At 39.9% G+C, this 16,197-nt stretch overlaps 1 protein-coding gene across 1 annotated transcript; it reads left to right on the top strand.

Moving 5' to 3' along the window:
- Window positions 1–9,021: 9,021 nt before the first annotated feature.
- Window positions 9,022–12,560, top strand: CXCR4 (C-X-C motif chemokine receptor 4). Its single transcript, XM_050900178.1, has 2 exons — window positions 9,022–9,086; window positions 10,956–12,560. Exons 1-2 carry the CDS (start codon window positions 9,048–9,050, stop codon window positions 12,015–12,017), a joined length of 1,101 nt encoding a protein of 366 aa, XP_050756135.1. The 5' UTR covers window positions 9,022–9,047; the 3' UTR covers window positions 12,018–12,560.
- The last annotated feature ends 3,637 nt before the right edge of the window (window positions 12,561–16,197 follow it).

The raw sequence follows: 16,197 nt of genomic DNA, 5'->3' as shown, positions 1-16,197 counted from the left end.
TTTGACACCTCCAATGTTTTTGAAAGGTGAGAAAAATCTATAATTAGTTTCTCCCCTCAGCTGAATTACACTGCTCCTTCAACTAGACTTAGATCCTTTGTAGATCTATATCAAAGCAGCAGAGGAGGATTGACAGGCTACTTTGTGGAAAATAAGTATTCCACTTTTCACTAAAATGCATTTAGAAATATTTCTAAGACTGACTTGTAAGACACATGTTAAAAACAGATCAAGTCTTCTCTAATTTCTAAGTGCATTTTGATAAATTCCAGGAATTGAATAGTCTCTTTCCAAATTCAGTAAAATGTTATATATTTTGCATTGAATATGATGCTAGAGTAAAGTGGTTTCTTAGTTTGGTTTCAGTTTTAAACCACATGACAATCAATCCTTCCCAAAAGACTTTATTTTGGTGGAATAACTGTTATCAAGCAACTCTGCTTTAACATCTTCTTTGCTTAGAAAAGAACAGGGAATAAAAAACACAGCTTTCAAACCACAGAGCAACCGTTGAAAACTTAAAACCACAATACCCAAGAACAGACTGAGCCTATGATTACCTAACACAAAATGCGGTTTAAACTGGGCATCATACCAAGTTTTTCACAGAAACCCAAGGGGAAAATGGAGTATAAGTATCCATGGTTACAGTGACCCTTGCTTGGCACCTGAAGAGATCTTTCTAGAAAAAGACAGGTAGAAACGTTTATCAGGGTCCTCAGAAGTAGCAAGGCTTCTTCCTGTTTTTATAAGTTAAAAAAAAGATAAAATAGCACTTAGTACAGACTGTCCTGAACACAGACTGTAACCTAGAAATATTTTTAGAATTCCCCTCTTGTATGTTTTTCACAATATTCACTCAGTACTGAAAAATAACCTCAGAAATATAGAACCATCTACTTAAAATAATGGCAAATTCCTAGAATAACAAATTCATTTATAAAGTGAGTATTTCAAGACTAAAGTCTTTCTTCCCATGTTCAGTTGCACTGAACTCATGAATGAAGGAACAGATCGTAGGCTACAATTTTTAATGGAAAAAGTTTGAAGTGTAAATTAAGCTAAATTGGAACCGTCACTGCTAAGTATTGAAGCTTCTATACTCCCTGTACTTCTGTTCAGCTATACCTTGGAGGGTAATGATACAGCTAAATACAGACGACAGTTTGCTTGAATGGCTTTTTTTCTTACTTCTTCACTGAGACTTACTCACCTGTTCTCTGTTTATATGTATGTTTGGGGAAGATTTTTTTTAAATGTATGCTGATGCATAACTAGGTATACTGAAGCGTGAACAAACATGCGCACATGAACAAATATTCATGACAACTAATTTTCTAGATGCTTCTCCTATGTGTGCAATAATCTGGTGAAACAGTGAAAAAAAGAGAGCTGAACTGATTTTGGATGGTAAGTTCCTCTCTCCCCAGCAGGGAGGAACACAGCTATTTCACGTTAAGGTCCATGTACAAGCCAAATGCAGTTCTCCTTGTGAAAAAGGAAAAGGCAGGAAGAAATTTTTAATGCCTTTTATTTTCCGGGATGCTCATCTTCTATTCTTTATGCTCCTTAAGGATTCTGCCTCACTTCTCTTGTAGAGGTGAGGGCTCCACAGTTCCTCATAACAGATTGTTGCTGAATCACCCAACTGTATAGATCTGATCTGGATCAGGCATTAGCACGCTATCACTTTTCTGTCAAATCAGCCAGAGCACATGCCATGACGTTTGTAAAGTCTTCATTCCAGCCATTATGGAAATTACATGGATGATGCCTGGTTCAGCATAAAGTTTGCCCAAAGTTGCCTGTTCCACTTTCTAAAAATGAATTTGAACCAGCAAGATGAAAGTTTAGCAAGTTCAGTTGTAAGAGATTAGCTCTTTATATCATGTGGCTGGAGCACTCTTTATGCAGTAACAGATACCCTGAAAATTGGATTTACCTCCCCATTAAATCAGAAACAGAGGTTCAACATCGCAATCATTTCTTCAAGCAGTTCTCCTGCTTTCATAGAGGTTGGTCACCTAACGACTGAGAAGAAATCATACCGTATGACCTCAGTGGCTGTTTACAAAGATTAGGCCCCAAATCCTATCTACCAAATTTTCAAAACACCAAGAGCAAATATCACTATTCATAACCAATCAGCTCAAAATAATAAGTAAGTGTGTAATATCATGCTCATTTCACTGGCAATTAATGAACAGAGAAAGAAACATACCTGCCATAAATATTCCTACAGCTCTCTATCTACATCCCTATATTTGACTATAAATCAATGGATATAGCAGGCTGTATATGTGTATTTACTCATGGTATTTAAGCGAGTACTGTATATAGAGGGCTTGACTGCTGCACTGAAATTTTGGCAACATTTAATGGAGACTTTCGGTTGTTTTAGAAATGTTGGGTCATGTTTTCAACAGACATCAAACTGATGGACAGTTACTAAGTAAGTGCTATCAATTATATCACCTAAGCACTGACTCAAAAATGTAAACCCAGTCTTATTCCTGCACCTCCTGATAGAAAAAAGGCCATATCTCAATGGCGTATGGCAAACCTGGCTTCCAGAAGTAAAAAAATGTTCGGAATTCTAAAGCAAATTTTCAGGGAAATAGTGAGAGGAGAGATCCAAAAGAAAGAAACGATGGGAATGCACATCACTGAATTTGGGCGACCTCCCTGCTTGCTGAACAACAGATTCAGTCACCACTTTTGAGAGCAAGCAGAGACAGGAGCAATCCCTGGCATGCAGATTCAAAAACAAGTATCCAAGCTGAGGTTCAGCACCCATATGTACAGACTTTACTTCAAAGCTGTTGCAATAAAACTAAAACGTTTGTGAGCTTCAGACTGCTAAACTGAGCTAAACAGGAAGAGTTATTGCTCCTACTCTGCTTTCAGCGCCACTTTTTAGTCAAAAAACAAGTGGGCAAATAAGCTAAAGAAATTATTTCAGCAAACTCAGAAGCTCACAACATGTGAAAAATCAATACCTACTACTGCATCCAAAGAAAGGAATTAGAAGAAATGTGTGAAAATGATAAAGAAAATATGGCGCATGCTAGCATACTTTGCTACATCCCAAGCACACAATTCCACAGACACCATTTCAACAAAAGATTGATCAAAAACTGTTAGGGTGGAAATACAACATCAAAATGCTATTTCCATTGTGTAAAGCAAATAGGCCTAATGTACGGAAACGTAAGTGGATGTATTTTGATCTAGGTAACTCTGGGCACTGCTAGTAGCAGAGGTATGAGGACATGGTCTGATGGACCTATTTTAAGTCATAGAATAATTCAGGTTGGAAGGAACCTCTGGATTCAAAGCTAGACCAGATTGGTCAGGGCCCTGTTCAGTCTGTTAGCTATTAGTCTCCAAGTAGCTATGTTCTGTTTACACTGGCAGGAGAAGCAATGCACAGTCCCAGATATAACTGTATCTCTAAAGCTATGTACTAAGAAATCAGGACATTGTGAAACTACGTACATGCATACATGAATATCTGAACTAGATTTTCTAATTTTATCCATATGCTCTTAAGACAGGAATATAGCATGATCTTAGCATGGGTCCACAGAAGCAAATCCTGTCCTTAGTAATCCAAACTGAACTGCGAGCAAGTTTCTAACAGAATTTTACAGCATAAACGAACATCATAAGAAACACATCTCATAGCTAAAGAGAAATCTATCTGAATGCTATGAAAGTCAAAATCCTACCTGGTTATAGTAAAGAAATTACTTGTGATGTAATTAGATAGGATTTAGTTTGCTTTCATAATTCTGATCTGACCACAATTCTGGCAAAAAAACACTTCAACATGTCTCCAGAAGTGTTCTGCTATATAATCATCAAAGATAAAACCTTTGGCTTCAGTGATATGCAAATGAAGACGTTTGTTAAAAGGATTAACAAAGTTGTTCAAAGCATCTTTTTAGTCTACTCTGCTTCCAAACAAACAATAAACTGTCCGCATGCAGTGAGATTTGCTAACCCATAAACACAGCCAAATGGAGGAAGAAGATCAGAACCTTAATGAGTTTGGTCCTCTTTGAATTTTAGCTGATCAGTGTCACCAATAATTTCAACAGGCTCTAAAATAAGCACTTTCTGTCTTCAAAGTGCCTTGCAAACATCAACCAATTAATCCCTACAACTCTCTTCTGAGGTAGGTAAGTAGGTATTGTTATCCCCATTTTACAGTTGGGTGAACACAGTCAGAAGGGTTAAGTGATTTGCTGCAGGCCACAGATGGAGGTGGGATTAAAACACAAAAGTGACTATGATTCCTTTTAGAGGACAGCACTTTTTTTTCCTGATGACTTTTCTGTGCTGACTTTAGACATCTTGGCCTTGTGGCAATACTTAAAGGAAACAAAATAAATTCTCCTTGTTAAAAGCAAGGGACCATACAGAAATTTGTCTTTTATGCCAGTATTGATAACATTTTTGTTGCCTTATACCGATGTAAGGCTTTTCCTTTAATTTTGTTCTGATATTCAGGTATCGTTCCTTTCACACAGGGACTTATTCCTGTGGTAATGTAACATGCTACCAATTGAAAGATATGTCCTGCTCCTTTGCAGATTTTATTTTGTCTTTCTGCTTTCAAATCAGTAAATTTAGGTGGCACCCTGCCCATAAGGTTGGCAGACACTCTCCTTCCAGGATCAGGGTAACAGTTGGTAGGCTTGTTCCACTGCAGCACAGGCAGAAAGAAATGGAGACAGGGAGCTTTGAGAACCAAGAGCAAAGAAAGCCATTAACTGAAACCCAACTCCAGCAAACTGCTTGTAACCATTCTAACAGGCGTAAGATTGATACCTTTCCCACTTCAACAGAAAGATCAGATGGAAAAGGCAGAGTATATCCTTTTCCTCTCTATGTATACAACTTTGGGCCACTTGAAGACCCATTTGTCATGAAGTCAATCCAGTGTATGGTAATAAACATTTGAGTTTTATAAGGAAACCACTTTTCATCTGGTGGCAAGCAAGTCCACAACGTCAGTTCCCTGGAGTATTTTTTAGAACAGAAAAATCCACTACTCAAAGCTAATGTCTTGCAAATCCTGAGCACATTTCTGTTATTTTTTCAGAAGACACTCCCCCGACTTTCAGAAACCTTCCGGTACAGGAATTGACATGTACAGAGAAAATCAGTGAATATTTGAAAATTATTCACTCCTTACTATATAGTACAGTAATTTCAGCCATATTGCTGGTTATGTATTTTTAAGACACAATCATCTATGTGTCCTGAAAGGATAGCTCCATTAATGCTAAAAAATACGGAACAGTTTATTAATACACCATTGTAATTAATACACTACAGTGGTATTCATATATTACATAAACCAGTGATCATATCTCCTTTGTGTTAGGTGTCACCCACAGACAATGGTGTCATCAAACTTTTATTAGCTAGAAGTTTACTTTGTTAAAGACACTTGTGAAGCCTTCAGATTAAGTAAGTCATTTAACATAGTTAAATAAAATGCAATTTATTTTTCTATTTCTGTGGATGCTGAATCGTAAAGGGTATTTTGCCATTAGAAAGGTTTATTAGAAACTATTTTGCTCTTGCATGACCAGCACTTATGTCTCTTTTTAGCAGACAAAAAAATAGGTTAATGATTCACAACCTAAGGAATTGTATTGTTAGCATAACAGTGTAAGAACACGCAGGATTTTGAAACTCAGAGGGCATGTTTTCAGTAACAAAAATATATATTATGTGGGTTAGGAAGGGTCTGATTTTCATAGTAATTATGTGACCAGAAAAACATGTAATGCAAAACATAAGCTTGGAAATTGCTATTTGCTAGCTCCGTCTTAAGAAGATTTGTAGCTAACTCTGAATTACATGCTCTGCAGAAACAGCTCCCTTCTTTTATCACTTTAGAAATCATTAACTTGCCCTCGATGGTCCTCCGTGCAACAAAGGAAGTTTTCACATGGATTTTCTGATAGGAGATACAAAAGAGATCGTAGATAACAAAATAGCAGTGTGAATGATAGTTTTGGAGGACCTTCGTCCAAACACGTTTCAGTGACATCTCATCAGATAGAGTATCATTCCCCAAATTTCCCACCACGCAGCACTACCATGCTTCAGGGCTAATCCATGGAACTAGATCATTCCTCAGTTCCAAATTTCTTGTGTTATCTATGAAGACAAATAACTGAGTCACTGTCCCATATCCCATTAATTAATGAAATCAATTTTCACATAATACACTTTGCTGTTACAGGTCTATCTGCACAGTAAAATGGAGGTGTGGTAACACTTACTTACTTGGGCTGTAATTACACTTGCAGTTCTGTGCATCCATACCCCACATGTCAATGCACTCCATGCTATCCACCCCAGTAAATAACCAACCAACTCTCAAACTTGTCAAATAGCTTTAGAGTTCATGTACATATATACATTTTTTTGCTCATCTGCAACCATTGCCACAAGCCACCTGCACTACAAGCATATTTTAATGTCCTGCACTGCATATGTAGAGAAGGAGCAGTGTTTAATCTTCTATGTCCCTCTGAAATGAGAATATGTTCTCCATAAAAATACATCTGTCAGCCATATGAATTTCTAGCAAAGTAGGATCCAATTTTTCCTAAAAGTTCATCTCCCCTATATGCAGCTCCATGTCCTGATTAGTTTTTTAGCACCTGTTCAATATGCATATTTCTGAAAATGTGGTTCACATGTTTGCAAGTTCGATAGGCTGGAGAGCCTTTCAAGCAGCATACCGTTGCTGAAAACTGCACAGCAATTGCTGGTGCTATGAGCTGGGCATCCTCCATAAGTGAAAAAGTGAAAGATGATTATATAGACGTGATCCTACTCATCCATATATAAAAATCCCTCATCTGCTCATTTATCTGCTTGGTCATCTAACGCTGGGCTGCAGATTACTTGGGGCATGTATTTTCCTATTTGTATGTCTAGAAAGTAATGAACACATCACAGGTTCTATGGAAAATAAGGAATGAATAGCAATAATTATAATTGTGTCACACTTGTTTTTAAAGAAGTTCAGCAGAGTAGAATTATGGTAACGTAAGCCTAGGATTAGTATCTAAAAATGGGGATTCAGTGGAAGATTTTTTATTTCTATAGAATTCTAGCATGGTATCCCTCTCAAATTTTTCTGGATATAAATTCGAAGTAGATACTGAGTTTTCTGAAGAGTGCTAATTCCTGAGTTATAACCAATTAAAGTTTGCTTTTAATGCAACTTGTAGGTGATATTCCAGACCTGCTAACAAAATATGAATTACTATCAAATTACGATGTAGTTAAAGTACATAATCACATTATAGGTCATACCTTACGTACCATGTTTTTAACAAAAAGAAAGATAATCAGTGTTATTAGTCATAACCAAACCCATACTCCCTGTAGTGCATGAGAAGGAGTTCTAGAGCTTTTAGGGGAAGAGCAAAAGAGTGACTCTTGTCAAATACAAGAAATTGGAAATTATCTTTGGATAATTGGAAATAATCTTTGCATCTAAAACTGGTGGCTAACTCGGAGCATGTAAACTAGCAACAGGGGCATTTAAGAATAAAACTTTTGTCAAACATTCGTTTTATTCATCCCTTGAGGCTACCAGGGTAATTTGAGCATATTGCTATTACATAAAGAATGCGCTTCTCCATTATTCTTCTTTCCACTCCAAATTCCAACTATAAAGAGTAAATCTATATAACTGAATCAATTATTGCCGATATAGTTACTCACTAGGTGTGAGTTGTGAAATGGGGGACGGACGGACGACGACACACACACTATTCTAATCAAAATCTTTTCTGCAAATTAGTTTACCTGCATGAATATCAACAGTACTGAGGCCCCAGAGACAACTGTAAAGGAAATCCATGATTCTGTTCCATTTTTCTTTATATTTGGCTTGGTTTTCCCTTGCAAACCTATTTTATAATTGCTATTTTTATCCTACATGTACGATTTCAGGTTTTTCTTTTTTTTTTTTTAGATTATCCAACTACTGGAAACAGATCATTACTAAAGATATTCACCCTTCACATTTAAAAAACTAATTTACCAAGCTTGAGATTAAGGAGAAAGACAAGCAGTGTTCCTGACATTAGTGGTCAAATAAAGAGCTCGGTTTGCTATGTTTAGATGACAAGACATTGAGCATGCAAATCCATGGTTTTAAATGAAGTTGGCAGAACCATTATTCTGACAATGTTTTATTTTCTTCCTGATTTCTGTTGTTTCCTTAACACATTTCTTGTAACGTTCCAAAGGTTTTGGCACAATGAACCATCATCATATCTCAGACATGCTGATGAAGCACCTGCAGCTCCTCATCAGACTTTTCACCCAAAACCACAGACGCCAGAGTTCAGCAGGCAACCTGCAGCCCATTCACCTTGCAGCCCTTGCAAGGCCTGCAGAACATCTCATCCCTCAGCACGGGCCATCAGTAAGGACCTCAGTAAGAGTGTACCTCCCAGTACACTCTTTCCTCAGCAGGGATGAGAGACAACTCTGAGGACTGAGTTGACTAAATTTTGAGGCATATGCAGGACGTCTCCTCTTCTTCCTCCACCACGATTCCTGGACCTGTGACTTCCCCCGGAGCTCGCCCGGGGTACCCATGGCAACACGGGGCCCGACAACACACTTCAAAGAATTTTCTTGAGGGGAAATTCAAAAACCCGCTTGTATGAACACATCAATCAGAGGGTGGCAAATGCCCCTGTGAGGAGCAACGCCCCCGCGGGCACCTGGGGCAAGTGCAGTTCCCATGCCCCGCCGCTGCAGACAAAGAGCGGCCCGAGGCGCCCGCCCGGAGCCCGGGGGCGCGGTGACACCCGCCGGGGAGGAGCCAGACGCGGGCTGCCCCCGGGGGCGGGGGGGGCAGCAGGGGAACTTATAAGAGCCGCGTCCCGCCAGAAGAGCCGGGGCGTGTGTTTGGTGCAGCTGCGAGTGACGGCGCTCGGAGAGGCGCGGCGGCGGCAACGACAACAAACAACTCGAGAGCCCGGCACCGTTAGATGGCTCAGAGCATGGACAACAGCCTCGACAGCCTGGATGTAAGTGCCGGGAGCCGAGCCGGCCGGCGGGGCCGCGGCTGTCCCCGCGGCGCGGGGCGGCGCTGGCTGCTCGACGCCGCTGCTCCGCGGCAGCGGGGCGACAGCCCTCGCTCCCCGCCGCGCCCGCCCATGTGCGCGCTGTTTGTTTGCAAACAAAGATGCCCTCGGCGGAGGCTGCGGGGCGTCGGCGGGCGGGGATCGCCCCGAGCCGCGCGGGGAGCGGGGCCGAGGGCAGGGCGGGGGGCGCGGAGCCGGGCGCCGCGCCGCCTTCTGCTTCCCAGCCCGCGTAAACTGCGAGGGTCTGTGGGGCGCAAACGGGCAGGGCTGGGCCCTGACCTCTTGCCGCTGCTGCGTCTGGCTGCAGCGCTTCGGACCTTGCTACACTGCAGCCACTGCTGGACTCCCGCTGCTTTCCTCGGGCTTTGCTGCTTGGCCGTCAGTTGAAGTGACATGTGGCGCCTTTGTGGACTGAAAAACGCCGGTCGAGCAGTTAGAGCCACGGGAATGATGAGGGGGGAAACAAGCGAGGAAGTTTGGAGTGATCTGACTCTAGGGAAGGGCATCCCTCTGCCCCGGTGCCCGCCCTAAGCTCGGGCTGCCGGTGTGCCGGAGCGCGGGAGCCGCCGCGCCGCCCCCGCGCACGGTGGGGCCGGGAGCGGCGGGGAGCGGCGGCAGCGCCCAGCCGGCCCCCCCGCCCGAAGCGCGGCGGCGTCCCGATCTTTCGGAGGCCGCTCTTTTGCCACGGGGTTTTGAGAGTAGTTAGGACCAAAACGGAGATCTCTGGCAAGTTCCAACTTTTATCCGCAGTTGATGCCCGCATGGAGCTGGTGCGTCCGTGTGTGAAGTGCTGCGGGATCCTCGGGGCGCATCCTGCGCGGAGGTCAGGGGTTCACGGTATACAGGGCATGAAAACTGAAATCTGAAAACCTGAGGAATTGTACATAGCCAGGTGGCACTCGCCCGCCTGCATTGCTTTTCAGCGTGGTGGCCAAAACCGTTGGTGGTTTCCTGATGTGCTTTCATGCCCTCACCAGAATTTCGCTTCCTTTTTCCACTGCTGTACTTAGTTCAGCAGTCTGGCTACAGCCCAGCACCAGCCAGCTTCACCCCCTGCCCCGCAACCGCAAAGGGTGGGGAACAAAGGGAGGGGAACGTGGCTGGTCGTGATGACCCTCCATGGGGTTTGAGTTCCCCTGCTTAAGGTCACCTCTCTCTTTTCTTTATGGGCTTTGGGTTTTTTTTTTCCTTGTCTCTGTGTGTGGAGCTGTCAATTGCTTCTCAGCAGGGAATTCTTGCTATTATTTATCCTTTGTTACATCAGCCAAGGGTACCTTCTCTATTTCTCCTTGACCCCATCCCCTTAATGAGAAGGGACTTTGGAGCAGCAGCATTTCCAAGTAATTTTTTTTATAGCTCTCTGTTGTAAGAGTTAAATGTCATGGGTAGTATTCTGCGCAGGCTAACATCTTGCATCCAGCACTTCTGGGCTCTTCCATTTGTAGTATGCATCTTATTAGAGCACTGAAGTCCATCCTAATAAGTACTACTTATTAGAGTACTGAAGTGTCCAGAACAGACCATATTTCTGGCAGTAGCCATTACCTTTCTTTTCCCTTTCATCCCCTGTCCTTAGTTATAAGATCTTACTCCTTAGAGAAAGACAAAGGAAGTTTTTTAACTTGTTCTTATTTGCTGCATATTTTTTTATATATATATACGTATTTTAAAATTGTATTTTTCCATCTGGTTTTCAAAAAGTTTGCCTATTCATGATGATGGAGACTGTTCAGGCAACTCTTAACATACTGTCATATAGAGTAAGCTTTTGCAGAGAAGCCAACATCTAATTTTTTTTTGGTTTTTTTTTAGCTGTCCTCCGGGTTAATCATTGAATTCTCTGATAATGGCACGGATGAGATTGGTTCAGGTGACTATGGAGACTATGGAGAGCCATGCTTTCAGCATGAGAATGCCGATTTCAACCGGATCTTCTTGCCAACAATCTACTCCATCATCTTCCTAACAGGAATAATAGGCAATGGATTGGTTATTGTTGTTATGGGCTACCAGAAGAAACAAAGAAGCATGACTGATAAATACAGGCTGCACCTCTCTGTGGCTGACCTCCTTTTCGTCATCACCTTGCCATTCTGGTCTGTGGATGCGGCCATAAGCTGGTACTTTGGGAACGTTCTGTGTAAGGCAGTTCATGTCATTTACACAGTCAACCTCTATAGCAGTGTCTTGATTTTGGCCTTTATAAGTTTAGATCGCTACCTGGCAATAGTCCATGCTACCAACAGCCAGCGACCACGAAAGCTGCTGGCTGAGAAGGTGGTGTATGTAGGCGTATGGCTACCAGCTGTGCTTTTGACAGTGCCCGATATAATTTTTGCCAGTACTAGTGAAGTAGAAGGAAAGTATCTTTGTGATCGCATGTACCCTCATGAAAACTGGCTGATTTCTTTCAGATTTCAGCATATCTTGGTAGGACTTGTCTTGCCTGGTCTAATAATCCTGACTTGCTACTGTATTATAATATCTAAGCTGTCACATTCAAAAGGCCACCAGAAGCGCAAAGCCTTGAAGACAACAGTTATCCTCATCCTCGCCTTCTTTGCCTGCTGGCTGCCATATTATATTGGTATCAGCATCGACACATTCATCTTGCTAGGAGTCATCAGACATCGTTGCAGCTTGGAGACGATAGTGCATAAATGGATCTCCATTACCGAAGCCCTGGCATTCTTCCACTGTTGCCTGAATCCAATTCTGTATGCCTTCCTGGGTGCCAAATTCAAAACATCAGCACAAAATGCCTTGACATCAGTTAGCAGAGGATCAAGCCTCAAGATTCTTTCAAAAAGCAAACGTGGGGGACATTCTTCTGTTTCTACAGAGTCCGAGTCTTCAAGTTTCCATTCCAGCTAACGCTGCTCCTTGCCATCATTTTATAGATAGACACTTTAAAGTTGCGCAAGACTTCAGAAAAACAAGACTGACCATAATGTACAGATTTATTTACGGTTGGAATTTTATATTGTTTCTTTTAGTCTCTGTGAAGTTTAATTGACTTATTTATATAAAAAAACTTTCGTATTGATGACAAACTGTCTAGGCAGGTCCTGTGGACAAGTGGTTAGTTCACAAAAGTTTTAGTGCTTGTCTGTATGTATAGGTATGTGAACTAAACACTTCTGGATTGTAGCAAAGTGACTGTTAAAAGTTTAGAAAATATTTCTCTGTTGTTTATATGTAAATGTTTTCAGTGTTGCTGTTAAATTCTTAAAAATTTGGCTGGAGATTTTTACCTTACTACAAGATGTTTGGTTTACAATAGCTTAACTCTGCTGTAGAAATGGCACTTATAACCAAAGCCTCCTCTGTTATATGCTAGGGTTTTTTTCCCCCATTCTCAGTAACTGATGGTTTGCAAAATTTTCTGTTCAAGGTAAATAAAAGTATATGACAAAATTTTTTTGAGTGGTATTTTTATTTATGGTTAAATGTTTTTCTCAATGCTTTTATTTACAATTCTCAATGCACAATAATTTCTTTGAAAATTGCATGGCTCTTATATGAAAAGCAGGAAAATGAGTTTCAGTACATATTGATTATTCAGTTGACACCTGTGAGTTCTAAGTCAGTCATTTGGTTTTTTCACCAGAATACATTTACTCCAGTTAACATTATCTTTAGAATGACTTAAACTATCACTTTAAACAAAGAACTTTTTGAGGGCAAAATATCTACAAATGAAAACCTATTATTTAAGCAATTGCTAAAGTTTACAGCCTCTTAGGAGTCAAACTAAGATTACTGCATGTGACTAACCTTTATGCCATGCATATGAAGTCAGTCCTACATTCTGCCTTTGGCTGTTCTTTTAAATTTAGTTTCACATGTTAATAGTAATCAGAAGTAGTTGAATCAAAGCCATTTTGCTATTTGACATTGCATTTGGACTAGAAATAAAGTTACTGGTGTATATCTCCTCTGTGGAAGCTACGTGTTTTTTCTCTATGGAGCTTTCCCTATCCTGTCTACATCCAGAATTTCTTAAGATAATATGATACAATCTTAGCATTCTTCTTAAAAATCCAGAATGTGTACCAGTTCTTATTAAAAATATTTTTTTAGTAGGAATCAGCCAGACTATAGAATTTCCAATAATTATTGTTGAAATCTTACTTGTCTAAGTTAGTCATATCTTCATCTTAGTAGAGTGCATTCAAAAGTAACGAATACCCAAGAGGACAGAAACATTGAGAATATTTGTATGTTCCTACATTAAAAAAAATAAACAACTGTTACTGATCTATAAATTAAGAGTTTGGAAGTCAAAAAAGCAAAAAAATAAACAATACCTACTAGTCACAGAGAACTGAAATAAGCAACATGGATATTGCAATGATATTACCCAGAAAGAATGTGTTTTCACAAGCACAGCACCCTACTGATTTTGTGGACCGTGTACCACTATGCTAAACTATACATTAAATTGCATGTTTTATTTTAGATATTTTCATAAATACAAGGCCTTTCTGTTTTCAACTTCCCTCCTCTCCAGTCAGGAGACTGCAACCTTGGCTGCATCCTGCACACTTTTTCCCTTGCAATGACGGTAGTAGTCATCTGATTCTATGTTGAGCTGATTCAGTTTGCTGAACCAGCACAAAACTAACTTGGCAGAAAAAAAAAATAATTTTCCAGCAATTTAGTGAATTGAATGGGCTCAGTGAGGAATCCAACAAGCACTACAAAAGTGCAAGACCCTGTAACCTCGAGCCAGGCACAGGGAGAGAAAAGCGAGATAAAAGGAAGAGGAAGCAGGTCCTCCCTTTTAGCAACAACTTTTAGATCAGTTAACTCTAATGTGTATCTTCACTGAACATAACATAAATTAACAACAGAAAAGATGCATTCTCAAGAAACAAAAGGTCTCACTTTCATCAAGTTGCTCCTCGTTAACAACAGAGTTGAGAAATGAGGAAAACGTGGTATAGGAGCAGAACTTCTTAAATGGTTTATTTTTGTTGTTCGTTTGTGTGTTTTCTTAATTTAGTGAGGGTTTCCCTGTGAAGAATTTGTTGTTCTAAATGATTCTGATTTTCACCCCAGCCCAATCAATCACTGGGATTTAATTGCACTTATAAAATACTTATTGGCTATCAACACACTGCTGCTTATTTGTTGAGGAAATGTTTAGAGTCCTCTAGCATTAACTTAGATTATTCCCATTATACTTCAGTCAGCCAACTGTTACCTCAAGCAGAGAGTGAGCAGGAAAGAGGGTGCAAGACAGAATAAACTCAGCAGTCCATGTTACGGCCAAAGACCACTAAAAGGACACTAAACAAAGAACAGAAAGTACTTGTGTAGAAAATAAATTAGCAAAATTAAAACATAACCCATGCCCCAGAGGGATGAGACCTACATGAGTTTTATAAAACTGCCATTGTTTTCAGTAGAATTAGTGAAACTATGGACAGGAGGAACGTCTTGAAAAGGAGTTGCAAGATCATTGGGGTTTTGCTCCAGCAAGGAAAATGAGTCAAAAGGTACATGTATTTATTTTAAAATAACTTTATACATCTATAAATACGAATATAACATACACTTGTACTGTTTACAGAGCAAATATTTGCAAATTGAATGAAGTTGTCTTGAGGAAACATAGTAAGAAATTATGAATCCAGTTCTGTCCTTTTACCTCTGACTAAGTCAGAGCAAATCAGGCAGATTTCTCTCAAAGCCACTGAGCTATTCCAAATATACCATATTGGTAAAAAATATGAATTTATTCCCTTTTAAAACAAAATCACCTTTAAGCTGATTTTTATTGAGGCCATGACTTTTTTACATCTTTGTGAATCAAAAGTAGTCCCAGTAAATGCATTTCTCAAAGTGTAAATTCAGTGACAAAGGTGAATAGACCTAATTTTGTAATTTATACATTGGAGAAGTCCACATACATCAAGAACTTTCCAAAGTTTTTGAATAGACTTTCCAAGTCTTTTTCCAAATTATTCCTCTCTAGTATACAGAATAATCATAATGACATTCTTCAAGACATACACAATGCATAGTCTCAGCATTTTCTTGATGTCATAAAATAATATCTGTGCCCAAGTAATTTTAAATAGGCAACTCAAGATACAGAACAGAAAACAAATGTGAGTACCGGTGAGTATTGGTTACAAACCAGTTTAAAATGTTACATGGTAATTTAAAAGATTTCTAATGTATTTACAAAGACATTAAATACATTATAATGTATTTACAAAGACTCTTTCAATGGAATTCAGGCACTAAGTATTTTGCCATGGTTGTTACAATGCGCTAACAGCAATGCTGGACTAAAACGTGAATACCTAATACTATAATGCACGCATTTTGAGTGCTTAAGATTAGTTAGAAATCCTTTGGATCATGCAAGGCTAAACCAAGAACAGAACATGTACATGAACTTACTTTTGCTTCCTCTGAAATGCTGTTTGGAAGTAAAGTTAGAATACTTAAAGCAGTGGGATAAAATTACACTATAATCCATTATTTGTATGGTATATTTTTACTCTGTCTAATCAGGTTGTACAGAGTCCACATTAGAGGAGCATGTGAAATGATGAGTGGTGGTAGTGAGGGTGTCAGAGCTAATGTATGCAGGCTATAGAGGGCAGTGAGTAAGGTGGAGTTTCTTGTTTTTTCTTGGCTAGTCTTATGACACAATCATTATACAGGGGGTTCAACTTCTATGCATATACATAAATCAAAACAAAATCACCATGAAAATAAAAAGGAAGTAGCAGTAATAACATGGAGCCATTCATACAAGTGAATGGTTTATCTTATGATGGTTGAGCTCTAGTTGGACAATGTACAAAGTGACCACCTCTAGATGTTTGGTTGAAAAGGCCATTTTTTATATTGTTTGGGAAAGGAAACAGCATGACGAGGAAGTACTTCCTTGATCCAGGCATGCCTCCAAAATCCCCTAACAATGGAGTATTCTCATATTCTCATAGTGCTGAAACTTAGGAAACACTTAAGCAGATAGGGCACCAGAGTTTTTGCTCAAAGGATGCCACTCCCTCACTTTATGTTTTGAAAG

The sequence above is a fragment of the Gymnogyps californianus genome, chromosome 7 (assembly GCF_018139145.2).
Source record: "Gymnogyps californianus isolate 813 chromosome 7, ASM1813914v2, whole genome shotgun sequence".
Lineage (NCBI taxonomy): Eukaryota > Metazoa > Chordata > Aves > Accipitriformes > Cathartidae > Gymnogyps > Gymnogyps californianus.
The sequence above is the reverse complement of the archived record's forward strand: the minus strand, read 5'-3'. Positions and strand labels throughout refer to the sequence as shown.